At 42.3% G+C, this 14,706-nt stretch overlaps 1 protein-coding gene across 3 annotated transcripts in view; it reads right to left on the reverse strand.

Annotated features, from left to right (window-relative positions):
* Positions 1-14,706, reverse strand: part of LOC115122708 (cyclin-dependent kinase-like 5) — a 300,065-nt gene that overhangs the window by 48,414 nt on the left and 236,945 nt on the right. For all 3 annotated transcript variants that reach the window (XR_010461060.1, XM_065009456.1, XM_065009455.1), the window contains exon 13: positions 538-643. Coding sequence is in view for 2 of the 3 variants with exons in the window: in XM_065009456.1 (XP_064865528.1) it covers positions 538-643 (106 nt within the window). In the remaining variant the exon portion in view is untranslated. The remainder of the gene's footprint in view (positions 1-537; positions 644-14,706) is intronic.

Raw genomic sequence — 14,706 nt, forward strand, 5'->3', positions numbered from 1 at the left:
AAGCCTTGCCACATTCGACGAGCATCAGAGCCGGTGAAGTAGGATTCAATCTTAGTCCTGTATTGACGCATTGCCTGTTTGATGGTTCGTCTGAGGGCATAGCGGGATTTCTTATAAACGTCCGGATTAGTGTCCCCCTACCTTGAAATCGGCAGCTCTAGCCTTTAACTCGGTGCGGATGTTGCCTGTAATCAATGGATTCTGGTTGGGATATGTACTTACGGTCACTGTGGGGACAACGTTGTTGATGCACTTACTAATGAAGCCAGCAACTGAGGTGGTGTACTCCTCAATAGCATTGGATGAATCCAGGAAAATATTCCAGTTTGTTCTAGCAAAACAGTCCTGTAGCCTAGCATCTGCGTCATCTGACCACTTCCGTATTGAGCGAGTCACTGGTACTTCCTGCTTTTGTTTTAAGTCACACGTACCTCTATAGAAGCTGTAGCCCTGCGTATGTGCTGAGAGAGATAAGTCACATGTACCTCTATAGAAGCTGTAGCCCTGTGTATGTGCTGAGAGATAAGTCACATGTACCTCTATAGAAGCTGCCAACCCTCCTGGGCATGGACTCACTGTAGATGATGCGGTTTTCTTTAGAAGAGACTCCGTCCTCTGGGTGCTGTTCATGGAACATCCCCACCTGGACAGGGTTATGGATAGGACACAGAAAGGAGGCCAGAGTCAGACAGACAGACACAGAGTAGGCTTGACAGACTGACCGGAAAAGTATGAAAACCTCTAATTAGTATCATGTTGATAAAACTATATCTGGTATCATGATGGTAACATTATCATAGAAACGTGTTGATAACATTTTCCCAGGCAGAGATGTGGTACAGTAACTACTATAATCTTTTATTTATTTTATTTTATTTAACTAGACAAGTCAGTTAAGAACACATTTTTATTTACAATGACGGCCTACCCGGGCCAAACCCTAACCAGTACGACGCTGGGCCATTTGTGCGCTGCCCTATTGGCCTCTCAATCACAGCCAGTTGTGATACAGCCTGGAATCGAACCAGGGTCTGCAGTGCCTTAGACCGTTGCACCACTCGTGAGCCCCCCATCTAATTAGAGGTACAGTATCTACCATGATTTCATAAGTGGTACAGTATCTACCCTGATCTAAGAGGTACACTATCTACCATGTTCTAATTAGAGGTACAGTATTGTCATGACTCTCCTGTAAAGATCTGAAGGAGCAGGTTACAGTGGGTCCGCTCTATAGTGCCCCTCTCTCTCCCTCAGAGGGGGAGAGGGGTGAAGTTGGCCGTTTTACGACGGTCATAAATACCTTGTAGAAACTCTGCCTTTGGGCTCTGCAGGATTGAGGGGAAAGAAACCTCTGTGTTACAAGGAGATTCCTCCCGCCAAAACAGTAACATCAAAAGGTTGAATAATGAAACAATATTTCTGTAATCCAAACAGTTGGAATGGTCCGTGGGTACCGAAAGACCAATTATGTCAGATCAGTTGTTGTTTTGTGATCTCATTAAGAATGGTATAACCACATAACTGTATCTCAATGTGTATATTTCCCAGTTATCAGATTGTAACGACGTGCGCTGAGAGTTGGTAAACAAGTTCAGGGAGTGTTAAGGGATTTTTGATCAATAATGACTAATTATGTATACATTTCAATCAGGACTGACTAATCAGAATACTATTATGTTACTGTATAGATGTATGAATGTTCTTTTAACCCAAGTACTGAATATAATGTGTGTAAATATAATCAAGAAGTAGAACAATGACTGTCTGTTCCTTGGTAGAAATTAATGAACTTATAGCCAGACTGGCTAGAATGCTTATCTACACAGGCAGACCTTGGCTTGCGTCGTAAATTATCTTAGTAGGGATAGACGATGTGGGAAGGCTTGAGAACTATACAGCCATTGTACTGCTGGTTGATGAGACAGGGTGTTACGAAAACTAATGACGTCATTTTCAGTTTATAATCTGTGGTCAGTTTATAATCTGTGGTCAGTTTATAATCTGTGATCAGTTTATAATCTGTGGTCAGTTTATAATCTGTGGTAAACTGTATCATGTTCAGTACTCTCGAGAATAAAAGCAGCTGGTTGATATTTGAGACTGGTCTCTGTCCATTTTATACAAATAAGAGTCTTACAAATTCTTAGGAATTGACAGAGTGTTTCATTTTAATTGTGTATTAAAACATAGAGGAATATAATTCCTGTAACAGGGAGTGAGTGCTTTAATAAATAAACGGAACATAATACAAAACAAGAAACTCGAACAGCACACAGACATGAAATAGAAACAGAAACAATGACACCTGGGGAAGGAACCAAAGAGTGACATGTATAGGGAAGGTAATCAGGGAAGTGATGGAGTCCAGGTGAGTCTGACGACATGCAGGAGCGCATAGCGATGGTGACAGTTGTGCGCCATTATGAACAGCCTGGTGACCTAGAGAGGGAGCAAATGTGACACAGATTTACTCCTAAATGTTCTGGATCTTATATGATTAAATATGAAACTATTTGCGAGAAGATTAAATGTGATGTTAGCCTTCTAAATGGGAATTGTTTTTTCATATAAAAGTTTTAACCAGTCAGTGACCACATCCACGTGAGCACAGACATTACGTTGGCATCATGGAATGCCCCTTTTGCCAGAGTATATAAAAGGACTCGCTTACAAAATTTACATTTGACCAGAGAACATGAGAAAGCAGTCCACACTCTGGAATGGTTGCCATTTCAATGGAGACCAGTTATGTGAAACGCCAGCTGAATATGTTACAAATGGTGAAGAAATTTCAATCTCTAGAGACCTGTACATTGCCGGGTTGCTACGGGCATGTAAAATGGTTCTAGCTCTACAATAGACCAGCGTAACCGACAGCATGAGCTGAAAGGTACGAAACGGTTAGAAACTCTGAAACTCTCTCTCGAAGAAGAAGAAAAGAAGACTACACAGGAACATTCAGTCTGCAGTAAACTTGACCGAAGACTAGAAGACAAAGAACAATTTACTCTCACCACTATAGATACCCCTATTATAATGGACAGAACCCGCTGAACATTGGGGGTTAGACCTCTGGAGGAACCGTTCTCACAGACACTCCGAACCTTACTACAACTACAAAGGACATGGTGACCTCTTGTGGACAACCAGAGGCTTTCTGTCAAATTACTCCCCGTAGATGGATTGAGTGTTTTCAAGAGTTGAGACAGCAAAGACCTACACATGTAAATATGTACATTGCAAGTCTTTCGAATGAGCGGAGTTCATGTGGAAAGTATTCACATTTCCATGAGTTATCAGCTGTCTGTACGACTTCGTCTCTCCCTTTCCCTCTCTTTTGAATCTGCCATTTTGTGTAACAAAATCTAATTAGAGGTACAGTATCTACCATGATCTATTTAGAGGTACAGTATCTACCTTGATCTATTTAGAGGTACATTATCTACCATGATCTAAGAGGTACATTATCTACCATGTTATAGAGGTACAGTATCTACCATGATCTATTTAGAGGTACAGTATCTACCATGATCTAAGAGGTACATTATCTACCATGTTATAGAGGTACAGTATCTACCATGATCTATTTAGAGGTACAGTATCTACCATGTTATAGAGGTACAGTATCTACCATGATCTATTTAGAGGTACATTATCTACCATGATCTAAGAGGTACATTATCTACCATGTTATAGAGGTACAGTATCTACCATGATCTATTTAGAGGTACAGTATCTACCATGTTATAGAGGTACAGTATCTACCATGATCTATTTAGAGGTACATTATCTACCATGATCTAAGAGGTACAGTATCTACCATGTTATAGAGGTACAGTATCTACCATGATCTAGTTAGAGGTACAGTATCTACCATGATCTAATTAGAGGTACATTATCTGCCATGATCTATTTAGAGGTACAGTATCTACCATGATCTATTTAGAGGTACAGTATCTACCATGTTATAGAGGTACAGTATCTACCATGTTATAGAGGTACAGTATCTACCATGATATAATTAGAGGTACAGTATCTACCATGATCTAATTAGAGGTACAGTATCTACCCATTATCTAATTAGAGGTACAGTATCTACCATGATCTATTTAGAGGTACAGTATCTACCATGTTATAGAGTACAGTATCTACAGTATCTACCATGTTATAGAGGTACAGTATCTACCATGATCTAGTTAGAGGTACAGTATCTACCATGATCTAATTAGAGGTACATTATCTGCCATGATCTATTAGAGGTACAGTATCTCTATTTAGAGGTACAGTATCTACCATGATCTATTTAGAGGTACAGTATCTACCATGTTATAGAGGTACAGTATCTACCATGTTATAGAGGTACAGTATCTACCATGATCTAGTTAGAGGTACAGTATCTACCATTATCTAATTAGAGGTACAGTATCTACCATGATCTATTTAGAGGTACAGTATCTACCATTTAGAGGTACAGTATCTACCATGTTATAGAGGTACAGTATCTACCATGTTATAGAGGTACAGTATCTACCATGATATAATTAGAGGTACAGTATCTACCATGATCTAATTAGAGGTATCTACAGTAACTACCATGATCTATTAAGAGGTAAATTATCTATCAAGAACTAATTAGTTACAGTATATACCTTGATCTAATTAGAGGTACAGTATCTACCATGTTATAGAGGTACAGTATCTACCATGATCTATTTAGAGGTACAGTATCTACCATGTTATAGAGGTACAGTATCTACCATGATCTATTTAGAGGTACGGTCTCTACCATGATCTAGTTAGAGGTACGGTCTCTACCATGATCTAGTTAGAGGTACGGTCTCTACCATGATCTAGTTAGAGGTACGGTCTCTACCATGATCTAGTTAGAGGTACGGTCTCTACCATGATCTAGTTAGAGGTACAGTATCTACCATGATCTATTTAGAGGTACAGTATCTACCATGATCTAATTAGAGGTACAGTATCTACCATGTTATAGAGGTACAGTATCTACCATGTTATAATTAGAGGTACGGTATCTACCATGTTATAGAGGTACGGTCTCTACCATGATCTAGTTAGAGGTACATTATCTACCATGATCTAATTAGAGGTACAGTATCTACCATGTTATAGAGGTACAGTATCTACCATGTTATAGAGGTACAGTATCTACCATGTTATAGAGGTACAGTATCTACCATGTTATAATTAGAGGTTCAGTATCTACCATGATCTATTTAGAGGTACAGTATCTACCATGATCTAATTAGAGGTACAGTATCTACCATGTTATAGAGGTACAGTATCTACCATGTTATAGAGGTACAGTATCTACCATGTTATAGAGGTACAGTATCTACCATGATCTAATTAGAGGTACAGTATCTACCATGTTATAGAGGTACAGTATCTACCATGTTATAGAGGTACAGTATCTACCATGTTATAATTAGAGGTACAGTATCTACCATGATCTATTTAGAGGTACGGTCTCTACCATGATCTAGTTAGAGGTACGGTCTCTACCATGATCTAGTTAGAGGTACGGTCTCTACCATGATCTAGTTAGAGGTACGGTCTCTACCATGATCTAGTTAGAGGTACAGTATCTACCATGATCTAATTAGAGGTACAGTATCTACCATGTTATAGAGGTACAGTATCTACTATGTTATAATTAGAGGTACGGTATCTACCATGTTATAGAGGTACGGTCTCTACCATGATCTAGTTAGAGGTACATTATCTACCATGATCTAATTAGAGGTACAGTATCTACCATGTTATAGAGGTATCTACCATACAGTACAGTATCTACCATGTTATTAGAGGTACAGTATCTACCATGCTATAGAGGTACAGTATCTACCATGTTATAGAGGTACAGTATCTACCATGATATAATTAGAGGTACAGTATCTACCATGATCTAATTAGAGGTACAGTATCTACCATGATCTAGTTAGAGGTACGGTCTCTACCATGATCTAGTTAGAGGTACAGTATCTACCATGATCTAATTAGAGGTACAGTATCTACCATGATCTATTTAGAGGTACGGTCTCTACCATGATCTAGTTAGAGGTACGGTCTCTACCATGATCTAGTTAGAGGTACGGTCTCTACCATGATCTAGTTAGAGGTACGGTCTCTACCATGATCTAGTTAGAGGTACAGTATCTACCATGATCTATTTAGAGGTACAGTATCTACCATGATCTAATTAGAGGTACAGTATCTACCATGTTATAGAGGTACAGTATCTACCATGTTATAATTAGAGGTACGGTATCTACCATGTTATAGAGGTACGGTCTCTACCATGACCTAGTTAGAGGTACATTATCTACCATGATCTAATTAGAGGTACAGTATCTACCATGTTATAGAGGTACAGTATCTACCATGTTATAGAGGTACAGTATCTACCATGTTATAGAGGTACAGTATCTACCATGTTATAATTAGAGGTACAGTATCTACCATGATCTATTTAGAGGTACAGTATCTACCATGATCTAATTAGAGGTACAGTATCTACCATGTTATAGAGGTATCTACCATGTATCTACCATGTTATAGAGGTACAGTATCTACCATGATTAGTTAGAGGTACAGTATCTACCATCATCTAATTAGAGGTACAGTATCTACCATGTTATAGAGGTACAGTATCTACCATGTTATAGAGGTACAGTATCTACCATGTTATAGAGGTACAGTATCTACCATGTTATAATTAGAGGTACAGTATCTACCATGATCTATTTAGAGGTACAGTATCTACCATGATCTAATTAGAGGTACAGTATCTACCATGTTATAGAGGTACAGTACAGTATCTACCATGTTATAGAGGTACAGTATCTACCATGTTATAGAGGTACAGTATCTACCATGATCTAATTAGAGGTACAGTATCTACCATGTTATAGAGGTACAGTATCTACCATGTTATAGAGGTACAGTATCTACCATGTTATAATTAGAGGTACAGTATCTACCATGATCTATTTAGAGGTACAGTATCTACCATGATCTAATTAGAGGTACAGTATCTACCATGTTATAGAGGTACAGTATCTACCATGTTATAGAGGTACAGTATCTACCATGTTATAGAGGTACAGTATCTACCATGATCTAATTAGAGGTACAGTATCTACCATGTTATAGAGGTACAGTATCTACCATGTTATAGAGGTACAGTATCTACCATGTTATAGAGGTACAGTATCTACCATGTTATAATTAGAGGTACAGTATCTACCATGATCTATTTAGAGGTACAGTATCTACCATGATCTAATTAGAGGTACAGTATCTACCATGTTATAGAGGTACAGTATCTACCATGATCTAGTTAGAGGTATTTGATTTGATATCTTATTAGAGGTACATTATATATACAAACGTATGTGGACACCCCTTCACCCCTGCTATTTCAGCCACACCTGTTGCTGACAGGTGTATAAAATCGAACACACAGCCATGCAATCTCAATAGACAAACATTGGCAGTAGAATGGCCTTACTGAAGAGCTCAGTGTCTTTCAAAGTGGCACAGCCATAGGATGAACACTTTCTCAACAAGTCAGTTCATCAAATTTCTGCCCTGCTAGAGCTGCCCCGATCAACTGTAAGTGATGTTATTGTGAAGTGGAAACGTTTAGCAGCAACAACGGCTCAGCCGTGGAGAGAACGGGACCGACGAGCTCACAGAACATGACCGCTGAGTGCTGAAGAGTGTAAATATAATCTGTCCTCGGCTGCAACACTCACTACCAACTTCCAAACTGTCAGCACAAGACCTGTTCGTCGTGAGCTTAATGAAATGGTTTTCCATGGCTGAGCAGCCGCATACAAGCCTAAGATCACCATGTGCAATGTCAAGTGTCGGCTGTAGCGGTGTAAAGCTCGCCCCCATTGGACTCTGGAGCCGTGGAAACGCGTTCTCTGGAATGATGAATCATGCTTCATCTGGCAGTCCGGCGGGCTCATCTAGGTTTGGCGGATGCTAGGAGAATACTACCTGCCCCAACGTATAGTGCCAATGGTAAAGTTTGGTGGAGGAGGAACAATGGTCTGGGGCTGTTTTTCATGGTTCGGGCTAGGGCCCCTAGTTCCAGTGAAGGGTATTTTTAATGCTACAGCGTACAATGACTTTCTAGACGATAACAATGCCCCCATGCAGAAAGCAAGGTCCATACAGAAAGGGTTTGTCAAGATCGGTTTGGAAGAACTTCACTGGCCTGCATAGAGCCCTGACCTCATCCCCACCAAACACCTTTGGGATGAATTGGAATGCCGACTGCGAGCCAGGCCTAATCGCCCAATGTCCAGAGCCCAACCTCACAACGCCTCTCCCCTATTTGACCTAGATAGTTTGTGTGTATGCATTGATATGTAGGCTACGTGTGCCTTTTTAAAGAATGTATGTGGTTCGGTCTTTGAGCTGTTCTTGTCTATTGAAGTTCTGTATATTATGTAATTGTGTATTATGTTTCATGTTTTGTGTTGGACCCCAGGAAGAGTAGTAATGTACATAGTACTTCAATTAGCCCGACTAACCGGTGCCCATTGGCTACCCGGACAATCTGCATTGTGTCACGCCAACCCCTCTTTTACGCTGCTGCTGCTCTCTGTTTACCATATATGGATAGTCACTTTAACCATACATGTAAATATTTGTATTTTTTTTAAACCTTTATTTAACCAGGCAAGTCAGTCAAGAACAAATTCTTATTTTCAATGACGGCCTAGGTGGGTTAACTGCCTGTTCAGATTTGTACCTTGTCAGCTCGGGGATTCGAACTTGCAACGTTTCGGTCACTAGTCCAATGCTCTAACCACTAGGCTACCCTTGCCTCAAATAGCCCAACTAACCGGTGCCTGTATATAGCCTCGCTACTGTTATTTTCACTGTCTTTTTACGGTTGTTTTTATTTCTTTACTTATCTAGTGTTCACCTAATACCTTTTTTATTCTTAAAAAATGCACTGTTGGTTAGAGCCTGTAAATAAGAATTTCACTAAGGTCTACACCGGTTTGATTCGGTGCACGTGACACAAACTTTGAATTGATCCTCCAAGAGCTTCTTGCTGCCAAGGGAACGCCTGACAGCTTGAAAGACGTTTTAGACACTACAGTGAAAATGGTTAACTTTGCTAAAGCAAGGCCCCTGAACTCGTGTATTTTCTGCATTATGCAATGATATGGGCAGCGACCATGTAAGGCTTTTACAAAATATAGAAGTTGGAGCTCTTCTCTGTCTGCATTAACAAGGACAACACACAGGTCTTTCTATCATTGTATGATTTTTTTGTGTGCAAATGAACTCAAGCTTACGGACAATGTCAAATGTGATATAGCGAAGCACCTGAGTGAGCTGGGTGCGCAATTAAGCAGGTACTTTCCCGAAACGGACGACACAAACAACTGGATTCGTTATCCCTCTCATGCTCTTCCTCCAGTCCACTTACTGATATCTGAACAAGAGAGCCTCATCGAAATTGCAACAAGCGGTTCTGTGAAAATTGTATTTAATCAGAAGCCATTGCCAGATTTCTGGATAGGGCTGTGCTCAAGAGTTTCTTGCCTTGGCAAATCTCATTGTTAAGACAATGATGCCGTTTGCAACCACGTACCTATGTGAGAGTGAATTCTCGGCCCTTACTAGCATGAAAACTAAATACAGGCACAGACTGTGTGTGGGAAATGATTTAAGACTCTCTCCAATACAACCCAACATTGCAGAGTTACGTGCATCCTTTCAAGCACACCCTTCTCATTAACCTGTGGTGAGTTATTCACCATCTTTGATGAACAAATAAGGTTTTATATGTAAGATTTTGATTGTTGATGGCAAAAAAACAACATTTGAGAGTGTGACCCTGGTGCTAGAGGGGGTACAGCAGACCCTGGTGCTAGAGGGGGTACAGCTGACCCTGGTGCTTTTGAGGGGTACAGCAGACCCTGTTAGAGGGGTACAGCTGACCCTGGTGCTAAACAGCTGACCCTGGTGCAAGCTGACCCTGGTGAGAGGGGGTACAGTTGACCCTGGTGCTAGAGGGGGTACAGCAGACCCTGGTGCTAGAGGGGTACAGCTGACCCTGGTGCTAGAGGGGGTACAGCTGACCCTGGTGCTAGGGGGTACAGCTGACCCTGGTGCTAGAGGGGTACAGTTGACCCTGGTGCTAGAGGGGGTACAGCTGACCCTGGTGCTAGAGGGGGTACAGCTGACCCTGGTGCTAGAGGGGGTACAGCTGACCCTGGTGCTAGAGGGGGTACAGCTGACCCTGGTGCTAGAGGGGGGTACAGCTGACCCTGGTGCTAGAGGGGGTACAGCTGACCCTGGTGCTAGAGGGGGTACAGCTGACCCTGGTGCTAGAGGGGGTACAGCTGACCCTGGTGCTTAGAGGGGGTACAGCTGACCCTGGTGCTAGAGGGGGTACACCGCTGGCGGTTGAATGTTTGAAGGGGTACGGGACTATAAAAAGTTTGTGAACCACTGCCCTAGAGCACACACAAAACTATACATACCTGTCTAAACATCAGCTGTCAATGAGCTGAGAGACATCTCAGACTCTCATATCTATTGGGTGAAATACCAGTTGCACATAATATTACATTTGCAATGTCTTTATTCTTTTGGAACTTTTGTGAGTGTAATGTTTACCATTAATTATTATTGTTAAATTAACTTTTGATAATTATCTATTTCACTTGCTTTGGCAATGTAAATATATGTTTCCCATGCCGAGAGAGAGAGCGAGAGCGAGAGAGAGAGAGAGAGAGAGAGAGAGAGAGAGAGAGAGAGCGAGCGAGAGAGAGAGAGAGAGAGAGAGAGAGAGTTGGGAGAGAGAGAGTTGGATCTAACATTTCGGACCTCAGTGCTTTTCTGTCTCTGAGTGTGAAATAAGTTGGTGTTGTCCCTCGTTGAGTCCCTAATAGGTGGTCTGGTGTGGGGGGTCGCCTAACTGAGTGCTGGGCCCTCACTGCTCTGTAGCTGATGGAGAGACAGAGAGAGACAGACAGAGAGCAGGAAGCATGGATGAGTCTTTACACAGAGTTAGAGCAGCAAAAAGGTTATACATTATAGTTGTGACTATATTAGGTTTTCAGCCAGCAATGCATGTAAAAGTGAGTTTTTCCCCTAGTCATTTCCCAGTCAATCTCCATATTACGAAACAAAATTAGGCACACTGATTGAGAACTAAATTCCCTAAATGGTCAGCAGATGGCGCCGTATCCACTCGCTAGTTTTCTTGCTGGAAGGATGCATTCTCCTGTAGGGATTCTCTAAGAAGACATTTAAGAAATTCTACTAAATTGTCAACAATTGACACTTAGATTACATATCAGAATGGCCTTCTATTTGAATATCCGAGAAAGGTGTTGTTGATATTTTCTCTGCTATCTTTTACAGCAAAGAATGAAGGTAAAGCTAACTAAATTAACTAAATGACATGGGGGCTAAATCCAAATCAAATCAAATCAAATGTTATTCGTCACATACACATGGTTAGCAGATGTTAATGCGAGTGTAGCGAAATGCTTGTGCTTCTAGTTCCGACAATGCAGTGATAACCGACAAGTAATCTAACTAACAATTTCAAAACTACTGTCTTATACACAGTGCAAGGGGATAAAGAATATGTACATAAGGATATATGAATGAGTGATGGTACAGAGCAGCATACAGTAGATGGTATCGAGTACAGTATATACATATGAGATGAGTATGTAGACAAAGTAAACAAAGTGGCATAGTTAAAGTGGCTAGTGATACATGTATTACATAAGGATGCAGTCGATGATGTAGAGTACAGGATATACGTATGCATATGAGATGAATAATGTAGGGTAAGTAACATTATATAAGGTAGCATTGTTTAAAGTGGCTAGTGATATATTTACATCATTTCCCATCAATTCCCATTATTAAAGTGGCTGGAGTTGGGTCAGTGTCAATGACAGTGTGTTGGCAACAGCCACTCAATGTTAGTGGTGGCTGTTTAACAGTCTGATGGCCTTGAGATAGAAGCTGTTTTTCAGTCTCTCGGTCCCAGCTTTGATGCACCTGTACTGACCTCGCCTTCTGGATGATAGCGGGGTGAACAGGCAGTGGTTCGGGTGGTTGATGTCCTTGATGATCTTTATGGCCTTCCTGTAACATCGGGTGGTGTAGGTGTCCTGGAGAGCAGGTAGTTTGCCCCCGGTGATGTGTTGTGCAGACCTCACTACCCTCTGGAGAGCACTACAGTTGTGGGTGGTGTAGGTGTCCTGGAGGGCAGGTAGTTTGCTCCCGGTGATGCGTTGTGCAGACCTCACTACCCTCTGGAGAGCCTTATGGTTGTGGGCGGAGCAGTTGCCGTACCAGGCGGTGATACAGCACGACAGGATACTCTCGATTGTGCATCTGTGTGAGTGTTTTTGGTGACAAGACGAATTTATTCAGCCTCCTGAGGGTGCGCCCTCTGCTGTTTCCTGAAGTCCACGATCACCTCCTTTGTTTTGTTGACGTTGGGTGTGAGGTTATTTTCCTGACACCACACTCCGAGGGCCCTCACCTCCTACCTGTAGGCCGTCTAGTCATTGTTGGTAATCAAGCCTACCACTGTAGTCGTCTGCAAACTTGATGATTGAGTTGGAGGCGTGCGTGGACACGCAGTGATGGGTGAACAGGGAGTACAGGAGAGGGCTGAGAACGCACCCTTGTGGGGCCACAGTGTTGAGGATCAGCGGGATGGAGATGTTGTCACCTACCCTCACCACCTGGGAGTGGCCCGTCAGGAAGTCCAGGACCCAGTTGCACAGGGCGGGGTCGAGAGCTTGATGATGAGTTTGGAGGGTGTTAAATGCTGAGCTGTCGTCGATGAACAGCATTCTCACATAGGTATTTCTCTTGTCCAGATCGGTTAGGGCAGTGTGCAGTGTGATTGCGATTGCGTCGTCTGTGGACCTGTTGGGGTGGTAAGCAAATTGGAGTGGGTCTAGGGTGTCAGGTAGGGTGGAGGTGAAATGGTCCTTGACTAGTCTCTCAAAGCACACTCAATTAGTATTTTGGAGCGATCTGGTCGCATCCGCGCTTCGGTCTGCAGGTTGTATAACTTTTTCATTACATTTCATTACATTTCATTATAGTACAACGGTCTGATTTGTCTAATCTTAGCAATTTCCTCTTAGCTAGCTACATAGTCGTCGTTGTATCAAAGATAATTGCGTAATTATCGTATTTCGTCGTCTCCTATCTGTCCAACACGTTCACCGTCTACCGTAGCACTGTAGTACTATCACACTCAACTGAACGTCTTGATTAGTGTAGTGTTAGCTAGCTACATAGCTAGCTACATAGTTGTCTTTGCTGTCTTCGTATCCAAGATAATTGTGTAGCTTAGAGTGTGGAGTCTTAGAGTGATAATTGCGTTATTATCGTATTTCGTCGCCCTCCTATCTGCCTAGCAGCTAGCATACGTTCACCGGCTACCGTAGCACTGTAGTAACTATCACACTCAACCGAACGACTTGATTAGTGTAGTATTAGATAGCTACATAGTTGTCTTTGCTGTCTTCGTATCCAAGATAATTGTGTAGTTTAGAGTGTGTAGTCTTAGAGTGATTATCTTAATTCACCGAGGTTAGCTAGCCAGCTATTTTGTCGTCCTTAACGTAGGAGACACTCCTAGCTAGCCAATAGCCAGCCAACGTCTACTGAATAGAACTTTCGCATTCGGTCGCATTCCGCGTCGCTCCACAGGTAGTATCACTTTTTCACTTCATTTCATTACAGTCCCAACGGTGTGATTTGTTTGATCGTAGCTAGCTACATAGCTAGCTACATAGCCGTCTTTGTTTCAAAGATAATTGTGTAGTCTAGAGCGATTTTCTAGGTTAGCTAGCCAGCTATTGTCGTTCTCCTACGCAACGTAACGTAACCAACACTGCTAGCTAGCCAGCTAGCTCCCGATAAGCAGCATTGTAGAAACTTCACACTCAACGGTACGACTTGATTAGGGTAGTGTCAACAACGCAGCTAGCCTACCCCAGCAGTACTCTATCATTTTAATAATTTTAGTCAATTAGATTCTTGCTACGTAAGCTTAACTTTCTGAACATTCGAGACGTGTAGTCCACTTGTCATTCAATCTCCTCTGCATTAGCGTAGCCTCTTCTCTAGCCTGTCAACTATGTGTCTGTCTATCCCTGTTCTCTCCTCTCTGCACAGACCATACAAACGCTCCACACCGCATGGCCGCAGCCACCTAATCTGGTGGTCCCAGCGCGCACGACCCACGTGGAGTTCCAGGTCTCCGGTAGCCTCTGGAACTGCCGATCTGCGGCCAACAAGGCAGAGTTCATCTCAGCCTATGTCTCCCTCCAGTCCCTCGACTTCTTGGCTCTGACGGAAACATGGATCACCACAGACAACACCGCTACTCCTACTGCTCTCTCTTCGTCCGCCCACGTGCTCTCGCACACCCGAGAGCTTCTGGTCAGCGGGGTGGTGGCACCGGGATCCTCATCTCTCCCAAGTGGTCATTCTCTCTTTCTCCCCTTACCCATCTGTCTATCGCCTCCTTTGAATTCCATGCTGTCACAGTTACCAGCCCTTTCAAGCTTAACATCCTTATCATTCATCGCCCTCCAGGTTCCCTCGGAGAGTTCATCAATGAGCTTGATGCCTTGATAAGCTCCTTTCCTG

Source organism: Oncorhynchus nerka, linkage group LG25, assembly GCF_034236695.1.
Source record: "Oncorhynchus nerka isolate Pitt River linkage group LG25, Oner_Uvic_2.0, whole genome shotgun sequence".
Classification (NCBI taxonomy): domain Eukaryota; kingdom Metazoa; phylum Chordata; class Actinopteri; order Salmoniformes; family Salmonidae; genus Oncorhynchus; species Oncorhynchus nerka.